This window comes from Onychomys torridus, chromosome 11, assembly GCF_903995425.1.
Source record: "Onychomys torridus chromosome 11, mOncTor1.1, whole genome shotgun sequence".
Classification (NCBI taxonomy): Eukaryota; Metazoa; Chordata; class Mammalia; order Rodentia; family Cricetidae; genus Onychomys; species Onychomys torridus.
Window position 1 is genome coordinate 8,549,352 of NC_050453.1, and position 25,283 is coordinate 8,574,634.

A 25,283-nucleotide genomic window follows, 5' to 3' on the forward strand; every position below is an offset into this window, starting at 1 on the left:
ATAGACATGTTAAAAAATTAGACACAGTTAAGAGATTAACAGCTAGCAATGTTAACATAGAACCATTATAGCAATATATGAAAATACAGTTGTTTAAAACATAGGTCAGTGGTTCTCAACCTGTGGGTTATTACTCCCTTGAGGTAGAATGACCCTTTCACAGGAGTTGCAAATCAGACATCCTGAATATCATATTTACATTATGATTCATAATAGTAGCAAATTTACAGTTATGAAGTAGCAATGAAATAATTTTATGGTTGGGGTCACCACAACATGAGTAACTGTATTAAAGGGTCATAGCATTAGGAAGGTTGAGAACTCCTGTATTAGATGCTTCTGGAATTTTTTATTTGTTTTTTCAGACTATGGGTAACTGTAGATAACAAACTATTAAACAACCCAAGATAAGAGATTACTGCTGTGTGTATCTTAACCCTGCCCGCTGGTGGTTGGGGAGCCTCCAAGTCCTCCCTGCCCTCTGTCCTCTAGAGAACTGCCACCCTCTTGAAGCTGGGGCAAAGGAAGAGGAACTGTTTCTATAGAGAGCACAGAGATGGAGCTAGGGAACTTGTGTTATGTGTTCCTCACATGCAGTTGCCAGGAAACCCTGTTCTCCGCTTCTGCCTCCCAAAGAGGAAGAATAGGATGATGGGACGTTAGCTGTGCCCTCCATGTGTGTCTCACTCTTCTGTACTTGAGGTTTGGTGCCACACCCTGGCTTTGCTGACCACCAGTAATAACTTGAGGTCCCTACTGCCTTCTAGTTTCCAGATAGACGCAATTTATCAGGTGTTGGTTAATAGTTTGTATTTGAGAGTAGGCATTTCCAAGAGGATGGAACAGGACAAAAAATTCACTGCTCTGCCAATGTTAAATTTAAAGTTAAATGTTAAAATTAAGCCTTCCATTGAATAATTTTAATGCACAGTTTACACATTTTTACAGAAAGGCTTTTGAAATGATAATGTATAACATAGCAAAATGATAATTATAAATGAAAAAGTAGAACACTTTATAGGCTTTTATCCCCATAGGCTTTCCTGTACACATTTGAACCTAGCCAATGAAGAATTATGGACAGAGGGCCTGGAACTAACCCAGGGAATATCCCATCTGATAGGTTAGATCAGACTTGAAGGGGAGTTGCTGAGACATAAAACAAGAAGTGTAGAAGGCTGTGAGAAAGGTGTAAAGAACAATTTACAATAGGCAGGGAAATTCAGTTATATCTTAGAGGCTATTTTAGAGGAAGTACTAATTCTTGTATAAGACTTAATGTTTGGGTGGGTCTGCATCTACTAAGGACATAATAACATATGTAATATGTTACATTTACTGACTATAATTGAACCATTCGGCTTTTGTAGTTGGATGTGTTGCTTTCCACTTCTGCTGATGGTAAATCCTTTTTCCTCAGAGAAGCCTTGTCTCAGTAGCAATCAGTTTACTTATTCTCATCTTAGTTTTCCTGTGAGAAATTATCAGAAGCATTTCTACAGAGAACATTCACCATTAATGACAGTTATTGATATCCTATAATTATAAAAAATTTGCAGTGGGAATTCCGTTATATTAATGATGCATGTATATTATTAAGAATTATAAATATTGAGCAATAAAGCTTCAAGTTCACATGCTCCCAGATGTTATGTTGGGGTTACTAGACTGACAATTTTTCAAAAACACAAACAGTAATTAGAACTCTCTCCCAATCTCTTTCAGAATCAGTGCTTGATTTTAATTCTTTCATTTGAAAAAACTTGTAAGAAAACACTGTCAGAACTATTGACATTTTTATAGCTTGACAAAAATTAAGCATAATTAAAATGAAATATTTGTTGCATAAATTAAACCACAATTAATATGTTTTCTGCCAGTGCTTGAAGGATAAGATTAAAACAGCGTCATTAGCAGGCTCCCCACTGTGAGACTAATTTCCTGATTTTTATACCACACATTATCATCTGCGTCTCATAGCCTAGATTCAAATCAACAAGTGAAAAGCACTGTTTGATGAAGCCTGTGCGCAGAAGGAGATGAACTGCTTTTATGAAGCGAGGCAGGATTGCTTCTTCTCTTAAGAGTTGATGACTAGTTGATTCCATGGGTAAGATTTGCACTTTTAAAGCCATTAAAATACATAGAAAATTGCCCTTCCTTTTAGTTAGCTTTGCCTTTTAAATTAGCCACCATATTGTTTCAGGGGTGTTTGCCTTTTTAGAAGGTAATTAGAAAATGTACAAGATACGTGCTATGCATAGGCCTGCCCTCCAGCTAACCAACAAATAATAATAAATCCCATCACCAAAACTTAGTCCTGAACAGTTTCCAGAAAAGTAGAAGAAAAATATGTCCTCTTAGAGAAGGGCTACTTCTCCCATCAGTGTCCACAGCCACAGAAGGATGGCGCTGTGAGTAACTTGCTTTGCAAGCATGAGGACTCAAGGTCAGAGTCCCAGAACCTATGTTTCGGTTTTGTTTCATTTGTTTTAAGCCAAGCATGGCTGTGTCTGCTTGTAATCCCTGCAATGGGAAAGACAGACAGAGCCAGAGAATCACTGTGGCCTGCTGGTTGCTAGCATAGTTGAAAACAGGGAGCTCCAGATTCAGGGACAGTTTGTCTCAAGGAAAAAAGGTAGGCAGTGAGCAACACAAGGCTACTTCCTATTGATGCCCTTCTACTGACATCTCCCTCTGACCTCTCTGTGTGTGTACAGGTAAATATACCTGCATACACATATATATTACACACACACATCCCAAACAAATTCCCAGCTCCCCAGACAACATGTCAAGTATTCTATTTTAATTTCTTCCAAACTAATTCCTTTTTGGTGTTAGACACTGTTTGACTCAGTGAAGGAAAGAGATAACCATTATCAGCAGTCCTCTTCACTCCCCAATGTCTTTCTCAGGCAGTGCTGCTCAGGAGAATGAAAATGCCATGAGGGTTGGAGATGATGGGGTGGCACTCCTGCACCCCTGTTGCCCCCTAGGGAATGACATGAGTAGAACTCTGTTGGCAAGGCCAGGTACCCCAGCTCGCTGCCTACTCTGCAGAGGCAGTTAATCTTGTGGCTGCACACTGACTAGTATTTTGCCTTGCGAATATCAAAGGCACACTAACAAGTTTCAGTTGAAAATTTTTACCTCAAAAGATACCATCTTTGGGGTACTTTGATTTGGTCACTTGATAAGACACTACTATAGTGACACACTTGGTGTGTGGTTGTGCTCTTGAATGGCAGGGTCACTCCTTCCTATGTTCAGGGTTGGGCAGATGATACTTCAGGTGACCTCCCTGACAGCTAATTGGAAGTTGCAGGTGCTTTATCAAACCTATCTGCTCCCATTTCTGCCTCATATTTGCTTCTTATCTGTTTTCCCTTTCTAGAAATTTCCATTCCATGGAGACAGGAAATTTTGTCTGACTTAATCACTACTATATTCTTACTACCAAGGATTATGCAGGGACATGATTAATACATTTTTTAAAGGTTATATGAATAAGTAAGTGAATGTTTAAAATCAATCCTTTAACAGGAGCATAAAGAAATAAACTTAACAAACATGATCATTTCTGAGGTCTGGTGCAAATCCAGGTTTGGCAAGTAGCCGAGAACATAGACACAGCTCATCAATGTTTAGCTCACCTATTAGCCTGTTTTTAGCTCAAATTGTCCTGACTTGAAAAATACTTCTTTTGAAACTAAATTTCAAGTTACAATCTACATAGATTATTTCCTGATCTGAAAATCTGAACTCTGAAACTCTGCTGAGAATAACATCACATCACAAGTAGAAAGTCCCATACCATGAGACTTTGTTTCATGCTGAGAATTATAGCAGCTTATAAAATTACCTTCAGCTAAGTGTATGCATGTGAAATAGAAATGAGTTTCTGATTTGTATTTTGACCCATCACCAAGATATGTACTGAGTTACATATATATAATTATTTCAAAATTCCTTCCCACCAAAAATAACCCCAAGCATTTTCAATCCACAACATTCTGGATAGGTAAATATTCTATATATGGCTATCACTTGTGAAGAATTAGTTACAGTCTATGTACACATTTTAAATTATTAGTTTATCTTACTTGTTCATGTTTATTCATTGGTTGGTCTGGCATTCTTTTTACCAAAGGTGGCACAGCATCTGCAATGTTCTGTTGGAATCTACAAGTTCATGCACAATGAATTTGTCATGAAAGAACTTGACTTGACTTAGAGTATATCCCTACCTCTCATTATCTGCAGTAGTCCTGTTCTCTAGGTCATCATGAACACCAAATACTAAAACTATAGTTCTAAACACCCATGGGCACAGTCTGCTCTGATATTCAGGTTCTATGAAGAAAAGATAAGCATGTAGAAATGAGCTTGAAGAAAATGGTGTGATATAATTTTTAAAAAGCAGAGAGGGAAACCCATAAGAGTCATCTGTTCAGTGTTTTCTTAGCTTCTCTGTATAACATTTCTCTTGAGTAGAGGGCAGGGCCCTTTCTAGCAATAGTCTTTAGGATCTGACATTACTGGTAGACATGGTAGGTCAGAGAGTTTCTCCATAGCCAGTGCTGCCACAGAAAGGTGAGAGGAAGTTAGAATCATGTCTAGATTTTATTACTGGCATGGGTGGGGAGGATTCGATCTGTTATGGCCTGCCTTGGAAGATGGGGTTCTACTGCCTAAGGTGGACCAGAGAAGGTTAGAAGTCTCTTGCTTCAGAGCACCTTTCCTTTGGTTCAAAGCACTCAGCCATCAAAGTGCTGCACTTCAGGACTTGAGTCCTGACCCTGCACATGCCATGCAAGTATTGTGAGCATTGGATTCGGAAGGACAAGTGAGGAGTAGTAGATTTGCTGGTCAAGGGTCTGGATCAGTGTGGCAGTTGTTTGTCCTAGGAAGTCCTCATTGAAGGCATAATACCCTGATTGCTGACAAATGTAGATACTGTCTTCCTTGCAAAGTAGGGTCACACTTAAAAGTCCCACATTTTATTTTGTTGAGATTTATTTGTGTATAATTGCATATGCATAATGTATTCAGCACTATGATGGCACAGGAAGACAGACAAGACAGATAAAGGCCCTAATCATGGAACTCTGACATATGAGTCTGATACTTCCTTCTTGCTAGTGCACCCAACCCTATTGATTAATAATATCTTACAAATACTTTAAGACTTAGGTTATCAGATCTGTGAAGGGATACAAGGCTGTATCTGCTAGTTGGGACTCTAAAGGCTTCAGTCATTGTGTGAGTTGACACTGGGATTCTGATGATGTTTCTAGAGAGGCAAGTTGAAAGGCTTAAAGATGTGCTACCCACAAAGGACTGCAGGGCCAAGCCCATGTGTGCATTTGTTCAGTCATGTCTTTGGCCAAGTATTTACCAAGCCCATTCTGTGGCCAGCAATTGTGTTAAATTAAATCCTGGGAATGCAAGGATAAATTAAATGTCACCTGGCTTTTAGTGGAAGTGAGAACTTCCTTAGGGAACCTTGTTAGATAGAAGCATTTGGTTTTTCTCCTACCAAGAAACACTTACTACTTAGGAATATTATAATGTTAGTATCTGTTGTTTTCCCCCATTGTAATTGGTTCTTGTGAAGCTATCCTGATATTAGCTCTGAAAATTTCTGCAGCATAGTTTCCAGTCGATTAACCATGTGTGAGCCACATGTTCCCTTAAGTACCAGTTTCATACAGCATTCCTTCTGTTTCACTTGTGCCATCTTTGTATACACAGGTTATGTTCCTGGAACCTCTTGCCATGATATCATTAGTTGTGTGATAAAAATCAATGAGCGGGATATGGACCTTCCTCTAACTACAGCATAGTATCCAGTTGAATGTCTTATTTTGTTTTATTTGCAATGAAATTAATATCTATACCTATATTTCTCTGCATTCATCTATTTCTGTATGTACATCTATTTCTTCTGATACATTGTTATATCTTGTACTCCTTTTATTATGAGATATGTATCCCATTATACAATAGGTTTGTCAAACAAGAATTCCCATCACTTATCTGCTGATTCACATTCTGGCCTGCCAATGCCTTGGAGTGCATCTATAGCTAAGACCACAGAGTTAGTGAGGTAAAGTTGGCTGGTGGCTTTCCGTATTTCCTTGATCTCTCTAAGGTTTTAATTCTGGCTCTGTGTTTTTTATTTAATAAGACCATTTAGAAAATCAGCTACATTTGGCACCCAACATTTACTTTGGAGAGAAAGATGGGCGTTGAAGACTCTCCATATGGAGTTTATCTTCTTCTTGGCAAAAATAGCCATTTGGGCAAGAAAATGTTCTTGCCTTAACTGCTTGACAAAATGTTGTATTGACTGGACATGCAGGACCCATAGGAAGGTGACCACTAAACTTCAGGTTTAGTGGTCATTCAGGTTCCTGCTTCACAGAAGAAACTGTCAGACATTCTACAGGACACAGAGATCCTGCCTGACTTCTTGTTTACTTAAAATGGCTTCCCCCCACCATCTCCAGGCAAGCTTTATTTATTAACACACAAATAAAATATCACCACATTTCAGCACAAATAAACTATCACCACAACTATTCATCATAGTTACTTTTAAAAAATATGTGCACTTAAGAGTGTCTTTGAAAATAGCTGGCACTCACTAAGTACTTGCTATATGCTGGACACTGGTTCCATTGTCATTTGTTTGTTGAGACAATGTCTCTATTTGGCACACAGTGCCATGGAACTGTCTATAGAGCCCAGACTGGCCTCAAATATGTGATCCCTGCATCAGCCTCCAAGTTTTAGGAGGTGACAAGCATGGCAGAGATTCTGAGACTTGTCCAAGATCACAAAGCTTTTAAGGAGTCCACTAGGCTCCAAGGCAGAGCTGCCCCTGAGTCTGTGGCTCCAGAAAGCCTTTGGGTAGCCCCTGGAGTCACCTGCTGTCTCTGGGAATTAGTAATATGCAGGGGAGGTCTGGTTTTGTTTTGGTTCAGGTTGACAATGTGTTATCAGTTTATACATCTAAAAGTTGATCCTTTCAAAGCATATACAAGTGGTGTCATTGTAAGAAGGCATGATAAATCCTAGGTCTTGGGGACTTGGGAGAATACAAAAAAATTAAACACTTAAAGCTGTTTTCTAGGAATCTTGAAGTGAATAGAGAGGAGTATCCTCAGCTACAGCAGCTGCCCAGTGTGTGCACTTTGGATAAAAGTGTGGAGATGCTGTCATCTCAGAGCTTCCTCATGTGACAAGAGTGTGACACAGTCTGGCTGAGCACCTTTCCCAAAGGTGTCATATGGGAGTTACTGAGACCATGGGTGTTATAAGTGGGAAGTTTGTTCACAAGGTGACCACCTGTGAGGAGACTAGAAACCTGAGCCTCACATGCATCTCTGCAGAAGTGCAGAGCCTGGATGTTTAGATTTGTGGGCACAGCCACAATCCCAGCAATTTTCAAGCACACAGCAGCATCCAGAGTTTGAGACCAGGCTGGGTAGCAGAGTTCTAGACAAACAAGTCTACATGGGAAGCCACCATACAAGGAAGGAAGAGGGGAAAAAGAGGAGAGGGGTGCACTGGGGTGTGTGAGGTCACTGGTAGTCTTCATGTGTGTACTCAGATCTCCCAAGCTCCTCTTCATACATGGTCAGCAAATGGAGTTAGTGTGACCTGCTGAGACTGAAGCTCTGGGCCCTCATGTTGGTGTCACTCACCGACACCTGTGCATGGCCAGATGATGACCTGCAGACTTTTCAAAGCAGCCTTGGAGTCCCTGTAAGGTAAAGTGGGCCACTACTATCATCATGATGTACACATCAGCACTGTCACCTATACCAAAACCAGGAGGAAATTCATCATCAATTCTTCAGCCATGTGGCCTCCAAAATTAATGATTTTTAAAGTCAACTAAAGCAAGTAACTCAGATCACTCTCAGAAGGTTTGTTTAGGCTGAGTTTGCATGAAGCATATCCGGTACTCTTTGAAGCCGCCCCATCAGCTCCCACTTGGGGAGCAGAGGGAGCCCTGAGGGCTGGCTGGCAAGAGAATTTGGCGTTTCCTTCAGGAAATAATTTTCACTAAAATAGCGTTTAACATTCAGTCAAAAGTCCTGATCATCTACTTTTTTTTTTTTCAGTTCTAAGAGAAAAATCTCTGCGATGTTTTAAAGCCAAATATATTAAAATCATTTAAGCTGATCAGTATGTACCTAACTTTGATTTTTCACTGTATGTCTAGGGCTATGGCCCTGGTGCAGCAGCACGTTCCACTGACAAGCATGGACATGGGTTAGTTATGTGCTCAGCTGTGTCTGCCTGCTGAAAAGCCTTAAATAACTAGATAACATACAGCTACTGACCTAAGGTTCCTACACTTTGGGGTGAGTGGCCCAGGAAATTCACTCTTTGTCATTTTGACTTGGGTTTGAAAATGAACCTGGGCTACTTTCCAACTCAAAGAGCCATTCAGTTCCAAAGACTCCTAAATTGTCCCAAGGAGCTCATTGTGGCAGCAGATGATTTGTGTTGGGCTGGGCATCCTAATAGAAAAAGCTGTCTGCTCTGGCAAGCAGCAACCACGGCAGGATGTAGAATCACCCTCCCCAGTGTTTTTCTTGATGAGGTTGTTTTTCTGAAAAGCAATCCCCCACCCCCTGTTTAGCCTGACCCCACAAGAGCATCATGCAAGTGGCTTTCTTGAGCTCACAAATAAATAGCTTCTGAGAGCAGGGTGACTGTTTTATTGTATCAGGAGCAACTTGTATGGAACTTAGAATCAGTACCAGAGGTTTCCTGAGACCAAAGCTGTACTTCTGCTACAAAGCTAGCAATCAGTTACCAGTAAGGTGGTGAGATACTGGAAAATACAAAATAAAGAAAGGCAGGAAAGGGTTTCTGGAAGATTTTTACTATAGGACCCAGTGGGCCAATCTATGTTCATCCACATGACTATAAATGTCTATTGTCTGGCCCTAGGCAGGACTAAGTCCTGGTACCAGTGGCTGAACAGAACACCGCAGTACACTATGCATGCAGGCCTGCTTGCTACCTGACTGCACAGGGAAGGGGAGATTCACAACTCAGAGAAGTCCAAAATTAAGAACATGAGAGCATCACAGGACTTAAGGAAGAAAAGCCCAGAACCTCTGAGTATAGTCATTGCCAGTCTTATCTGTTCATGTAAACACATGTGCATATGTGTGTTCAGGGTACTGTTTAAAAGACAATTACTCATGGGAGGTGTGACCAAAGTCCTGTTTCATCACATTGCTCTAAATGTGGCAGAGCATCACTGAGATTTACTTCATCGGGGTTTTGAAAGAGGATAAGTAGACCATGAGCAGGCTTTGACCACTGATGGACTGAGAGGAGAGAACGTGGTGCTGAGCACCTTCCTTTCTCCTGTTCATCTCCAGAATAAGGATGCAGGGTAGACAACCCTGTTCTTCAGTTAACAAGGCACACTGTGGCCGACTGAAAGAGTGATGAAATGGTCCATTTTCAAACAGATACAGGCTGGTCAGGACTGTCTGCTCATCCTAGTGTGAGTTTTGGCAGAGTGTCTTTCAGGGCACTGGGTGATTTTACTTGTTACTTGGTTTCCAGTTTTAGGCTTCTCATCATATTCCTTTATTGTCCTCTCAGGGTCTGAGGTCTATCTTCCCTTCTGGCATTTTTGTTTTTTGTGTATTCTCTCTATTTATTTTCTTGCTCAGCCTGGTTGTCAGTTTCCCAATTTTATTGATGTTTTCAAGGAAGTGGATGATGTTTTTTTATTTTTGTCTTTCCTTATTTCATGATTGTATGTGTATTATGTGTTATGTGCACATGTGTGTGTTTGTTTACATGTGTGGGTATACGTGTGTGCACATGCATATATACATATGTGTGCATGCTTGTGGAGGCCTGATGTTGACACAGGGCACCATCCTCATTGCTTTTCACTTTGTTTACTGAAGCAGGTGATATTGGAGACTATCAGAGGGCACTTAAGTGCAGTGGAGGCTTTCTTGCCTCTGGAGAGCATGACTTAAGAAGCTACAGTGCAATCTCCTCAACAGCCCCCAAAGTCACCATCAGCTAGCGGCTTCCAGTTCCTGTGTCTTGCAAACATACATGAATGAGTGAATGAATGAGTGAGTGAGTGAGTGAGTGAGTGAATAAATGAATGAATGAATGCATCTCACAGACAGTGGAAGAGTGAGTTTAGCTGTGGGTGAGAGCCCAAGGGAAGGAAACAAGCAGAGCTGCAGGAGCAGGTTCCAAACAAGGCCGACCATGTGTCCCGACTGAGGGTTTGTAAAGCTTGTTGGGCTGCAGCATGGGCCGAGCTGGTCAGTCCAGTTGTCCTACCCATGAGGTGTCCATGCATCTCTTCATCCCTGTGTTTGCACAAGAGTTTTGGGTACACCTTCCAGGGCCAATGAAGCATCTGGTCATTCCTCACAACTGTGTTCATTAGAGTAGTTACATAAAAGGAGAACAAGCGGGAACAGCCAGAACACAAACCAGGGCCCCTAAGTGGTTTGGGTATTTCTGGTCTCACAACAGGACAGAACTTCAGATAGAAACAAGAACATTTCCAGGTTCTGGACTAGGCAGAGCTGGTTCCAACGACCAGAAACAGAACTCCCCATTTTCAAGGTCCCCACATCAGAACTGCCTGCCATGTTTCTGTCTCTGTTCTTATCACAGTGTCTGTCACTGAAGAACCTGGGGCTCCTCAGTTACAGCTAGTCTTCACCCAGGGTTTCCCTGTCTTTGCCTCCAGAGTGCAGGGATTATGTGATGCTAGGGGTCTAGATTCTGGCCTGCATTACTGAGGAGCAAGAAGTCTATCTGATAAGCTGGCACCCTAACCCTGTTCTCTACTTTGGATTTCCTGATTTCTACCCAGATTATCTTCCTTTGCTTGGTTGTGAGTACTCTTCCTAATTTCCTCAAGCAGTTCAGGTCACTAGTTGAAGGCCTTGTCCTCTACTCTGTCCTTGCTGCTCTTGTTCCCATGCATTGTTGTTAGGCCTTCCATCATCATAAGCTTATTTCTATTTTTAGTTAGGTTTGTTTCTTCTCCTGAGATGTCTTTGACTTATGTCCTTTTCAGAAGTGCACTGTCTAAGTTTCAAATATGTGGAGGTTTCCATGTATCTGGCATTGATTTCCAGTGTAAATCTGCTCTGTTCTGAAGCAGTACTTGTATGTTTGGTTTTGAATTTGTTCAAGTGTTTTATGGTCCAGTATATAGTATATCTTGGCATTTCTATATGAATCTGGGGAAAGTGTGTGCACCCTGCTGCTGGAGGATAAAAAAGTCTATAGATGTCAATTACATCCAGTTGATTGACAGCGCTGTTCAGTTCAATTACACCCTTGTTGATTTTCTACCTGCTGGATCTGTCAGTCACTGATAAAGGGGTACAGAATTTACTAAGTACAATAGTGACTCCATCCACTTCTCCTTACCAGTTCTATGAGTTTTTTCCTCATGTACGTTGACCCTCTGAATCTAGGCACATATACATTAATGATTGACAGCTCTTCTTGGAGACTTGACCCCTTTATCATTCTTTAATGGCTTTCATTATCCCTGATCATTTTCCTTATTCTGAAATCTGCTTTATCCAAAATTAATATAGCTATTTCAGCTCTCTTTTGGCTAATGTGAATGTAGTGTTCATTCCTCTGACTCTTTACATTCACTATTGTGTTTAATATTTGAAGCAAGTTTTTAAACTATATTATCCAGGATTCTGTTGTCTCTTATGGGGTATTTAGACTATTTGTGTTCAATATTTGAAGCAAGTTTTTAAACTATATTATCCAGGATTCTGTTGTCTCTTATGGGGTATTTAAACCATGCCCATCTAAAATGATTATTAATGTGTTTGAATCACTCTCTACCATTGTGGTAACTTTTTTCTTCACTAAACTTGTCCTTTATTTAGTTTTGGTTTGTTTTTCCCCTTTATTTAGCATGCCTGCTATTAATTAGCACTCAGCTGCAGTACCCAAACTATTTTCTTACAGTTGCTCCAGAGTGTGGAGTACATATTTACAGCAAATGAATCTACTTCCAGATACCACTACATTGCTTACAGTTAAAATATTTTAACAGATTTCCCTCGTTTCTCTCTCCAGACCCTTACATGTCACATTGACATCATTTGCTCCCCCATCCATAGCTGTAGTCACCAATCACATGCTGTTACTATGACTTCATATCAAAGGCTATTATCTGATAGATTAAGGATAGGAAAAACTAACGATTTCATTTTCCCTTTATACCTAAATTTACATTTCTGACCTCTATCACATTTCTTTCCTCTTTAGCATTTCATGTGGAATGAGTCTATTTGTTTTGAAGGTTAAATAAAATATTGCTATATACACTTACAAAATTGAAGCAATTCACATTTCTTGGTATATATATTGAGTTGCCAAAATAAAAATCACTATCACATGTCACACAGACAAAAGAGCTTTGTAAATTCAAAGTGAATAGCTGTATGCATTACTAGCTGTTGGCAAACATGTCTGAGATGTCACTGGAGTATTGCAAACAGTAGGCTGGAGTTGGACAACACATCTGGAACAGAAAAAAGCTTGGCTGCAGGTGCTGAGTCCCACAGGGAACTCCAACTCCATTGTACACAGACCATCCAATCTGTGTTACCCAAGAAGGATTTTCTTCAGATTCACGCATTTGTTTTTGTTTTGTTTTTTTGGTTTTTTCTGAGTTTCTATTGCACACATTCTCTCTGCCCTCGGGAGCAGTGCCAGTAACTGTAGCATGAATCTTAAACAGTCTTATTAATAAAACAAACCTGGACCCAGGTATTGAGGTGAATGCTAGAAGATCAGAGAAGCAGAACAAGCCACAGCTACCTCACCTTGCCAATTCCTCAGCTGATCCTGTTTTCCTCAGACTGGAAGCCTCTGAGTCCTCATCCAGAATGGGTCTCAGCTGAACTGTTGCTCGAAAGCCTAAAAGCTTAACCAGCCAAAAGCTTCTAGTTTCTGGTCTTCACTCCTTATATACGTTTCTGCTTTCTACCATCACTCCCTGGGATTAAAGGCTCACTTTCTGTGATTAAAGGTGTGAGTCACCATGCTTGGCTGTATCCTTGAACACACAGAGATCCAGGTAGATCTCTGCCTCTGGAATGCTAGGATTAAAGGTGTGTGCTACCACTGCCTATCCTCTATGTTTAATACTGTGGCTGTTCTGTTCTCTGACCCCAGATAAATTTATTAGCATGCACAATATTTCGGGAAACACAATACCACCACATTTCCCCCTTTTTTCCCCTAAAAATTAAAAAAGCTTATAACTAATACAAGAAAATCTATATCCAATAAGTATATCCAATATATATAGTCAAGAATTACATTAATGATTTCTAGTCCATTAACATTTGGCAGATTCAGATGAAAAACTCCATTAATATATAACAACGTCCAGTCCAGTAACTCAGACAAAAAATTTTCATTACTTATTCTATGTAAAATAAGTAGTTCATTTTAAAATGTAGATTCAATAATTGACCTATTTATCTTATCATATCCATATTTGCTGTGGAATGTTCTGTATGTCAAATGTGTTGCTCTGATTGGTTAAAATAAATAAAGTGCTGATTGGCCAGTAGTCAGGTAGGAAGGGTAGGGTAGGCGGGACAAGGAAGAGGAGAAGGCTGGGAACAGGAAGGCTGGGAGGAGACACTGCCAGCCACTGCCATGAGAAGCAACATGTAAAGACACCAGTAAGCCACAAGCCATGTGGCAAAGTATAGACTAACAGAAATGGGTTAATTTAAGATAGAAAAGGTAGATAACAAGCAGCCTGCCACAGCCATACAGTTTGTAAACAATATAAGTTTCTGTGTGTTTACTTGATTGGGTCTGAGCGACTATGGGACTGGAGAGTAAGAGAAATTTGTCCTGACTGTGGGCCAGGCAGGAAAAATCCAACTACAAATGGCACCCAAAGTGTTGGCAAGAGTTTCCACCTAAAACCTGAGAAAAAAGATTCCAAAACGTAACTAAAAACAGCTTCCTAGTTGTCTCTCTCAAGTTAGCGGCAGCTTGCCGGTTTGAGCTACTATGGTAGGTTCCTGGTGTGTGTGTCTGACCTACAATGTGGTGGAATGAGGAGTCTACAAGAGACACTTTACTCTGCTCCATGGTGGATTTAGCCTTTGCTAGTTTAAAAAAAAAAAAAAAAAAAAAGAGGTTTCTGGGCTATGCGCTGCTTTGATAGAACTGCTTCTGATAGTTGATGGTACACACGGCTCCAGACCCAGAACTGGTGGTAAACTGTACCACCCCGACTTTGGGAAGCTGAGGTGGGCAGAACCAACAGCCACAGTGGCTTTTCAGTCTTACAAAGATGGATATTACACAGAGAATCTGGTTTATGTTGTCTTTGTAATTTTTAACTACAGAAAAAGATTTGATCATAAAAGCTGTTGAGTTAAACAAATATGTAAATTTTAAAGGTACCTTGACTTCAAAATTATATAAGGATATGTTGCTTTGGAAAAGAGTCTCTGCTTTTGTTTCCACAGAAAGCCAGAGGCTGTGGATTTGTTCCAGATTAAGATACATCAGGTTTGATCAGCCAAGACCACCTGAAAGGTCTCTGATGACACCATGGCCCAGATGATCCAACATCCAGAATGGTTTCAGGGCAACTGGCTCAGAGGTTTACCCTCACAGACTACTCCATAATCCTAAAATTTTCTTTGTGTTCACATAAGATACAGTGCCCCCCTACAGCAGGAAGTAGTAAGAAAAACTATGCCCAATTTCCCAAAATTATCAAGCTGGCTTTGGAGATGGAATTGGCTCACTCCTTCTCTAAACCCAAGCACACTGTTAAAAGAAAAGGTTAAGAGATTTTTATGTCCCAAATCAAAAGAGCTCTCTGGTGTGGGACAGAATAAAAACAATATTTTTATTTAAAACAGGTTGATTATAAATGTGATCTCTTTCTAAAGAAGAAAAGGGGATATGATATAGATATAGTCTGAAAGAGTAGATTAAGGAACTTACTTTTAAAGAGCAACAACTTGTTTAAAATGTTTTACATTGGTATAGATTTTAGTTTATTGATACAAACTTAAAGTTAATTTTGTTATAGTGTGTGTATATTTCAACTCTTGTTTAAGGTATTATGTTTGTGCAGCTCATTTAAAATTGTAGTGGATAATTAAAAATAGATTAATAATTGGTCATCTATGATAATCATACTCATAGCCATGTTAGTTAAGTCTTCTAGGTATACACAGAGATATTTCAGATAGACAGGTAATCTTCAAACACTTCAAAGGTCTACAGAATATGGCATTTAAACTATTTTTAAAATTTAGACTTTCTGGACAGTGAGACATGTCTGCTCCTGACAATACTGATTTACTTCAGAGAGGAGGATGGGCATTAAAGACTCTTCATATGGAGTTTATCTTCACCTTGACAAAAATAGCCATTTGGGCAAGAAACTGTTCTTGCCTGGACTGCTTGATCGACTGGACATGCAGGACCCATAAAAAGGTGACCACTGAACTTGGCTTGACAAAATGGTCCTTCAGGTTCCTGCTTCGCAGAGGAAACTGCCAGACATTCTACAGGACACAGAGAAAATTGACCGAGAGACTCTAGCCCTGTGAGCTGAAGACAAATGCCCCAACTTTACAAAGGAACATTAGGTAACTGTCCAGGCTGCCAGCTGTCTCTATCTACTCTTGCAAGACTCCCAAAAAATGCTTGCATCCTTCTCCTGGTTCTCAGATAATATTATATCCTTCTGAGGCCTTTGATATGGTTGAAGACTAGATAGTTATAATTTCCTCAGTTATGATAAAAGATAAGTTAGATATAAAACCTTAGACTCACAAATATAAGATAGGATATCTTCTTTAATATTGTAACTGTAATTCTTGCTTGATAATTGTTTTATTATCTGAAATTTTACTATGTAAAAATTAAAACCTTACTTAAAAAACAAAAAAAAAAAAGAAAAGGGGAAGTGCTGTGGGATGGTCTGTATGTCAAATGTGTTGCTCTGATTGGTTAAAATAAATGAAGTGCTGATTGGCCAGTAGCCAGGTAGGAAGGGTAGGCGGGACAAGGAAGAGGAGAAGGCTGGGAACAGGAAGGCTGGGAGGAGACACTGCCAGCCACTGCCATGAGAAGCAACATGTAAAGACACCAGTAAGCTACAAGCCATGTGGCAAAGTATAGACTAACAGAAATGGGTTAATTTAAGATAGAAAAGGTAGATAATAAGCAGCCTGCCACAGCCATACAGTTTGTAAACAATATAAGTTTCTGTGTGCTTTCTTGGTTGGGTCTGAGCGACTATGGGACTGGTGGGTAAGAGAAATTTGTCCTGACTGTGGGCCAGGCAGGAAAAATCCAACTACACATATTCTCTTTTTTCTTTTCATAATAGACTCAGTAACCTACCTTTTGTCATTTTTTATATCTTCCCCTTTTTCTTTTTAGAGTAGATTCAGTGATCTACCCATTTATCCTATTGTTCCTTTATCTTTTTTCTCAGAGTAGATTCAGTGATCTACCTCATACTTATATTCTCTTCTTTCTTTTTCCTTTTTTTAAAACAAAACCTCTGATATAACCTCCATGTTCAGCTTTTTTCCTGACCATTAACAATTAACAACTTGTAACCAACCATGACAATATCCAAAACTCATAAAACAACCAAAAAAACCTCCCATCCCACCTCTTGGGAATGTGGGCATAGTTTTCTTAAAATTACTTCCTGCTTTCTGGGGGTGAAGACATCTTTAAGGGATTCTGAAAAGAAAATTTTTGATGAATTTTCAAGTCCTGTATCATTTGTCCAGTCGCTGCATAATGAGAAAGTGTGGGGCTTGTTTCAAGTCCTTGTTCAAGTAGTCTGTCAGGATGGATCATCTCAGCTAGCCATCTCAAAACTGTCCTGACCAGACTGTAGCCCAAAGTTGATCTTTCCGTGGTGTTAATCAGCTTAATGGCTTTATCATAGTCCATGTGGAATCATCTTTGTGGGATCCTGCCATCCTTGGAAGATTTCAAAGTTGCTGTTAGGCGTGGTCATGGTTCCTACAGATTTGATTTTTTTTTTTTTTTGTGCCACCTCTGTGGTTTGGAGCAATCACAATCTGATGTCTGTCTCTTGGAACCATGAACATTCTTCCCTAGAAGAGAAAATCTTGACAGCAATTTCTCCCCACCATTTGTCTTGACAAACTTTTCCAAACTGACCTTTGTCAATGCTTTCTTGTAACACAATGGTCCTGGCAAGTCTTCTCTGAACAAGCAGCAGTAAACCTTTTGTTCCAGCTAGCAGCAGCATTGCAGTCACCAACACGATGAGAAGAAGCCAGTAACTCAAAGTAGCAGTCACTGCCTCCATGGTCCCACTGCCACTGTTTGTGGCTCGGCTCCGGCCGAAGCTTCTCCTAGGTTGGCCTCAAACTCGAGACCCTCCTGCCTCTGCCTTCTTCAGTAAATCCTACCTGCATGCACTACCACAACCAGCCAAGTGTAGCTCGGATCTGAGCAGGGGCCCACAAGGCCACAGGCAAGTAGCTTTTTCATGAATTTGTGCTACAAACATCGGGCACCAGACGTAGCATGAATCTTAAATGGTCTTATTAAAACAAACCACGAGCCAGGTATTGGGATGAATATTGGAAGATCAGAGAAGCAGAACAAGCCACAGCTAACCTCAAGTAACCACCTTCATGTTGCACAGGCAAGACAAACACAGAATGACAGTGCAGAAGTTGTCCTGAGTTTAGTCATCAACACAGATATTTAGGGTTAGGAGTCTCTGTTCCAAGGCAGTTAGATTTATCTCTGGTGACACACTGCAGACATCTGGTGACATACCAGCATACCACAGGTTCTTCTGAAGCTTCCCCTGGTGGACTTGTGAAGTGTGGCCCCTCTTGGGAGGTAGGTCAAAGATGGAGACTCTCTCCTAGGCTTTCCTTGGCCAGAAAGTTTGGGCCAAAATTTTCTCCAATAATAGTTAGACTCTTAAGAAGAAACTAAACCTCTACATAGTCTGAACATTTCTTCATAGTATTCAGGGTTCTTTTAGGAGCTATCTCTTTAGCAGCTTTACTTCTTTAGCCTACATGCTGTGGAAGCATCCATTTCTTAATCAAATGCTGTTAGTCTGACTACTAGCAAAAAAAATACTTGTCCACCTGCCTTCTAAAGAACAAGCCAAGTCCAATGCTTCCTCACTTGACCTCTGGTATACTTATGTGGATGCACCACATTCCTCTTTTTAGGGATTCAGTTAACAAATGTTTACTTGGTCAAAATTAAGTACAGAAACCCACCACCTAAAACCAAGGCAAAGGCAACCACATTGCAAACTTCTTGAAAGTAGTTAAATCTCACATTGGCACTGCTCAGAGTTGCCTGTGTGTGCCACCCACAGATGATAAAAACTGTGTTTGCAAGCAGTGGTGCTGTGTGCCTGCTGGCCCAGAACTCAGGAGGCAAGCACAGGAAGACTAACACAAGTGTGAAACCAGCCTGGCCTGTGATGATTTCCAGGACCGTCAGGGCTGCAGTGAGACTTTGTCTCAAAAAACAAAGCAAACAAACAACAAAACAAACAAACAAAAAAAAAACTAGTGAGAATTTAAAGAAAGCTTTCAACTGCTAAAAATCTTAGTGGCTAATTGTGTATGAGGGTGTGATGGGGAACATGAGTGCAGTTGTTAAAAAATCTACCTTACAGTTCAAGTTAATCTGAGTGATAATGTGATAATGGTAACAGTATGAACCAGTGGGGTCTCTGTGATAATCCAATCTCTTTCCTCTAGGATTTTCAGACTGTTCTACCATCATTTGACCTCTTCTCAAAGTATGGAAAATTATATTCGAAAGCTGGACAAATTGTATAAAGGTATGCATGTTTTGCTGAGTACTTCAAAATATATAATAAATAAACAATCAAATGAGACCGACTTAAATATCAGGTAGTTTAAAATGCTATAATCATATTTATGTAAGATAAATTCTCTTCATTCTAATCTGATGGTTTTCAACACTTGATTTTATTTTCAAAATATCGTTTCTAAAATTGACTAAAAATACATAAACAGAATTAACAGAAGTCAAGTATCTTCTAGTTAAATTACATAGTAAAGATTTACACAATGCTTGAAAATATACCAGTGGTATCCAGAAAGCTAAACCATCTCTCAGTACTATATTAATATAATTAGTTAAAGTTTCTTTACCTTTTTTTTTTTTTGGCTTTTTGAGACAGGGTCTCTCTGTGTAGCTTTGGAGCCTGTCCTGGACTAGCTCTGTAGCCCAGGCTGGCCTTGAACTCACAGAGATCCACCTGCCTCTGCCTCCCAAGTGCTGGGATTACAGGCGTGCACCACCACCGCCCAGCTCTTTACTTATTTAATATGTGCTTTATTTGAAGAACCAAATGCGTCGGGGCATAGGAAAGAGTCTAGGGTCTCTGACAATTATCAAAGTAGGATAGACAAGAAAAAAAGAAAAGAAAAACCACTGAAATTCAAGAGCCAAATGAGCTTTCGATGATCTTATATTTATCACTAAGGTGTTTTTCGATTAGGACTGATGGATATAACTTCCTTCTCTTCTTCTCTTCTTCTCTTCTCTTCTTCTTCTTCTTCTTCTTCGTCTACTTCTTCTTTTTCTTCCTTCTTCTTCTTCTTCTTCTTCTTCTTCTTCTTCTTCTTCTTCTTCTTCTTCCTCTTCCTCTTCCTCTTCCTCTTCTTCTTCTTCTTCTCCTTCTTCTTCTCTTCCTCCTCCTCCTCTTCCTCCTCCTCCTCCTCCTCCTCCTCCTCCTCCTCCTCCTCCTCCTCCTTCTTTTCTTTTCTTTTCTTTCTTCCAAGACAGGGTTTCTCTGTGTAGCCTTGGCTGTCCTGGGACTCACTCTGTAGACCAGAATGGTCTTGAACTCACAGAGACCCACCTACCTCTGTCTCCCAAGTGCTGGGATTAAAGGTGTGTGCCACCACTGCCCAGCTTTTGTAGTAAGCTTTTGCACAACTTAAGCAGGTATGGGATGAAATACATGAAATACAGTTGGATGAAAAGGTCAAGGATAAGAAATGAGTGTGAGAATTTTGCCCGGTGTCCTCCCAGCCAACAGCTGAGGAAACATACTGTTCTTTGGGGAAGAACATAGCATACATAAAGCCTTCCATACATATGGTGTTTATATTTCCTCTACCACATATCTCTCTGAAGGCTTCTATTTGGTTGTTAATATGGTAAAGACAGATACCAATAACTGTTTCAAAAGAATATATGGGAAGAAATGTAAAATATTCTGAATTAATAGAAAATATATATATTTATCACCAAATAGAAACACTGTTTCAAACGTTTAAAGTATCATTGCCATTGAATATTAATGTATCTGTGAGCCATAATATGTTGCATACATGTGTGAAACCTTTAATTCAAAGATGTATGAATCCTATATATAATGATTTTATAAAGGAATATTTCTTGTGTGACACTGTTTCTGGGAGACATGAGCAGTCAGCTGTTCATCAGATAAGGAACTGATGACAGAAAAAAGTAATCACACTACCAAAGTCCAACTTGGTGATCCAGTGAGTTTATTGGATTGTTTATAAGTACTAGTAAGGAGTTACTTACAGAAGTGTAGACACTTCAAAGGCACCTGCATTGCAGAGAGCTCACCCCAACCTGACAACTCATGAAAGATGCAGCCCTGGAGCTCTCTGCATGACTTGTAGGAAGCCCAGTGGGACAGAGAGTTTACTCTCCTCAGCAGTTCTTACTTATATAATCTTGGGTAGAGAGGGCCCTTGTGAATCTGCTTGGTTTTAGGGACTTTCTGACACTTATGAGTTGTTTTCATCCTTAGTCTTAAGGAGCCTCCTTTAGAACGTCTTGAGTTTCAAGAAGCTTCCCTCTAGGATGAAATATTTAAATGAAAATATACTTAAATGTTCATTAGTATATAGTAACTTCAGTGAGAGCATGTAGTTGGAGAGCTTCTCTCCAGGTGCCATCAAGCCCCCACAGTCCCTCAACCCACATATAAAATAATCACACAGACATTTATATTATTTAAACTGTTTGGCCATTAGCTCAGGCCTACCATTATCTAGCTCTTACTCTTATATTTAGCCCATTTCTATTAATCTATACTATGTCACATGGCTCATGGCTTACCAGTACCTTATTTCTTTCTTGTCATGGCGGCGGCTCGCCTTATCTCTCCCTCTGCCTTCCACTTTCCAGAATTCTCTTCTCTGCTTGTCCTGCCTATACTTCCTGCCTGGCTACTGGCCAATCAGCATTTTATTTATACAGAGTGATATCCATAGCAAGAGCACATAAGGTGTAATTCTATGCTGATATAAAAAGTATTAACAAATCTTTACCTACTAATCTGACCAAACACCTACCTTATGTTTCTAAGAAGTCATTGTTAGAAGCCACTGTGCAATTTGATTACATAAAAATTTATGTTTGTACATGTGCACATACATACCTGCATATCTATTGAACTACATTTCTGTATACTCATTTTTATGTTAAATATGTGAATATACATTTATATATTGCAGAAATGATAATGATGGCTTTGTCTGGCTGGTAAGATTTTCATTAATTTCATTTTCCCAGATTCTGCTTTATCTTTCAACTTATTTTTTGTTTGTTTGGTTGGTTTTTTTGTTTTTTGTTTTTTGAGATAGGGTTTCATTGTGTAGTTCCGGCTGTCCTGGATCTCACTCTGTAGACCAAGTAGGCCTCGAACTCACAGAGATCTACCTACCTCTGCCTCCTGAGTACCGGGATTAAAGGTGTGCACAACCACCCCTGGCTCAATTTATTTTTAAAATTGTATTTAATCAGACAAAGAGAGCGTTAAACCAAATTATCCAGTAAGACCTGATAGTTATCCTCTACAATTACAAACATGAGGCCACTACATTTCAACTTAATCATGGTAACTTAAGACACAGTTATTTTATCTGGAGATAAAATACTTGCTAAAATATTTATGGTGAAAGATAAGAGCAAGAGTAACAAATGTTTCACATCAGTTCTAATTAAAAAGCCTGGACAATGCAAAGATGACACAAATGAGTGGCAGAATTTAAAGAAATGGTTGATGATTCCTCTTAGTTTTAAGTATTTTGCGAACTAGCAATATTATTAATTTCTTTCATTTACCTTTGTAACTGGTCACCTAAATCAGAATATGCTGGGCCCTGTTGGTGTTGTGCTGTCTTGTCAGCCCCATCCACCCCCCAGACAGGAAGTCTCTAAGGAGTAGAGTGGAAAGACATTGTCACAAAAAGCTGAGATCATTGTATTTATGAATGAGGCCCCGTGCGGCATGCATGGGAGTTTTTCTGCATTATGTTTTGATGAATATACCCAGTCTTCTTTGGAATGGGCTTTGGTCCAGCCTGTCTTCCTGCTAAAATGTGGTTCCATTTGGAAGTCAAATGAGATGAGTTTTATTTAAGTGATTGGTTAGACAGGAAAAGCAATGTACATTTCCCCACTCTGGTATATGAATGGCTCAAAACTTGAAAATGAAAAATAAGTATAGTTGACACCTGGGTTGGGAAAAGGAAAAATGGAAACTTCCATTGTCTTTGTACAGAGGAAACAATTTTCTAGCAACTGGGTAAGGAAAATGAGTTGTATAAGGGAAGAGTGATAAGCAAGCATTTAAGCTACACATTTGTCTGCTGGAGGTTAAAATTTTAAGCCACTAAAAAAATTACAAAGCAAATTTGTAACTTTCAATTTAGACAGAGTGAGCTGGCAAAGAGCAAAGTGAAGAAGCTTCTGTATCACCCTCTGGGAAATTGTCTTCATACTGAAGGTTCTGTTTGTCACTCACCCTTCAGCTCAAGGGAGGGGTTTCCTGTGTTTTTCAGTAACTGAGGCAGATTGTTAGACACGGCATGTACTCGTGACACCTGTCTTCAAGACTGCTAACCTGGATGTGCTGTCAGAGGCATCAGAGGGCAGGGAGAAAAAGTGAAAATGTCAGGGGCTTGGCTTCCTAGACAGGGACTGGGCTAAAGCTAAGAGCTCTTGGTGCAGAGTATGAGAACTGGTTTTACCATGGTGCTCTTTCCTCTCAGTGTGCTGCTGGCTTTTAGAAAATGGAAGAGGATGTCATGTGGAAATGCGGTGAAGACAAAGTGAGCACAAACAGAAGATGACCATGCCCAGAGGTCCAGACTCTACCTGTGTGGCTGATGAACAACCTTGATCTCAGTCCTCCACCTCTGTGTGCTCTCATGAGCGTCCCCTCCCTCCCTCTCCCTCTCACCCTTCTCTCTCCGTCCTCCCCCACTTCAGTTCTTTCTCTTGCTCTCGCTTTCTCGTGTGTCAGAAGAAAAGCTTAAAACCATTCTGGTTCATTATAAGACTTTATAGTTTGAAAGGAAATACAAAGGAGGCTCCTATAAAAACTAAGCAGATTAACTAATAAGCCAGACTCACTATGATCAATAAACTCTGACATTCATTTTACAGCTTGTGTGTATTGTGTAGGGGAGGTGACATGTATGTGTCATGTGTGGTATTTATGTGGGTGAAGGGGGTATATGGGAGTATGTGGTGTGTGTAGCAGTGGGTGTGTGGAGGTGTTTCAGATTTCCTCTTTTATCTTTTGGGCCTTTTACCTTTGAGAATACCTGTAACAACTATAGCCCTTCTACCCAAAGTGTCATAAGTGGACTATTGAAGTGACCATATTCTGACCCCCATCTACTTACAAAGAATGAACTTTGGTCTCAGTCCCTTTGCTACTGGACAACAATTAAAAATAGCTAACAAATAAGTAGAATGATACATGATTTGAAGTATGGATAGTAAGGAATTAGTTAGCATGAAAGTTCTTCCCTGAGAGAAATAATGACACATCCCAACTATGCCTCCATGTCTTTTGTTTGACACTATTCCTGAGAGACATAAACAAACCTCTTTCAGCCCATGCAGGGAACCAACAAGAGATCAAAGGAAGGATACCATTGCAATCCAGCTTGATGTGAGTTTTATTGAGGTTTCTTATAGGGACATAATGGCTCAAAGAATGACAACTGCATCACCAAAACCCCACCTCAGCAAGGGTGACAACTCATGAAGGCTGGAACAACTTGCAGGCAGCTTTCAAGTTAAAGACTGTTTATAGGCAGCTCTGTTGGCCTGAACCCCTCAGGCAGCTCAGATTGACTGAGAGTGTCTCTCAGCAGTCCTTACCCTAACTTTTTATAAAAGATTTGTTTATTATATATACAGTGTTCTGCCTGCACACCAGAAGAGGGCACCAGATCTCATTATAGATGGTTGTGAGCCACCATGTGGTTGTTGGGAATTGAACTCAGAACCTCTGGAAGAGCAGCCAGTGCTCTTAACCTCTGAGCCATCTCTCCAGCCCCATACCCTAACTTTTATGAGCTTTCAAGAGGGAGGAGACTAGTGCATCTGGTCAGTTTCAGAGACTTCCTGAGACTTTTGAGTTGTTTAGTTTCTGAGTCTTAACATCTCCTTGCATCAGAAGAAATTGCTACACAACAAATGTCCTTGAACTTGAGATACAACAGACAAGAGTAGTGGGTATATGAGCCAGACTCAGGTGTTCTCAAATGAGAAATGCATTTGTAGGCCTGCTTAGAAGGGAGCAGTAACAAGGTCTCCTGGTTTTGTGGCTCTGACTGTTCCTGTATGACTCTGAGTTGTTGCTTGTTAAGAAGCCAGGCTCTAATAAAGTTCTTATTTGTTCCAAAGTGCTTGAGTTTTCCTAGGATGTTTATGTTAAATAAACAGCTGAGGTTCCCATGTCCTTTGGTACCATCCCAAATGCATCTTCACAGTAAAATTTTATACTAGGGCTAGTGTGGTGGTTAATACTTATTGTCAACTTAGCAGGGTCTAGAATCACTTAGGAAACACTTTCTCTGCAAGCATGAGGACCTGAGGTTAGATTTCTAGCACCCATGTAAAAAAGCAGCGCATGACTGTGCAAACATGTAAACTCAGTGCTAGGGGTTAGAAATTTGGCCTATTCTGAGTATGTGCTGGTCTGTCAGCCTGGCTAAAATATTGAACTTCATGTTTAGTGAGAGGTCCTATCTCAAGGGAATAAGGTAGAGAGTAAGAAAGGAAGATGTCCAATATCCTTCTCAGGCCTCTGTATGCTCACACATGGCCATGTGTGCAGGCTCACTCATGTGTATTACCACACATGTAAAACATACACTGCA

The 25,283-nt window shown here is 40.1% G+C and overlaps 1 protein-coding gene across 1 annotated transcript in view; it reads left to right on the plus strand.

The window, feature by feature from the left end:
• The window catches only part of Spata17 (spermatogenesis associated 17), a 171,108-nt gene extending 147,574 nt beyond the window's left edge, over positions 1 to 23,534 (plus strand). The window contains 3 exon segments of the mRNA XM_036202045.1: positions 18,849 to 18,931; positions 21,618 to 21,645; positions 23,157 to 23,534. Coding sequence (XP_036057938.1) covers positions 18,849 to 18,929 — 81 coding nt within the window. The 3' untranslated portion in view covers positions 18,930 to 18,931; positions 21,618 to 21,645; positions 23,157 to 23,534.
• The last annotated feature ends 1,749 nt before the right edge of the window (positions 23,535 to 25,283 follow it).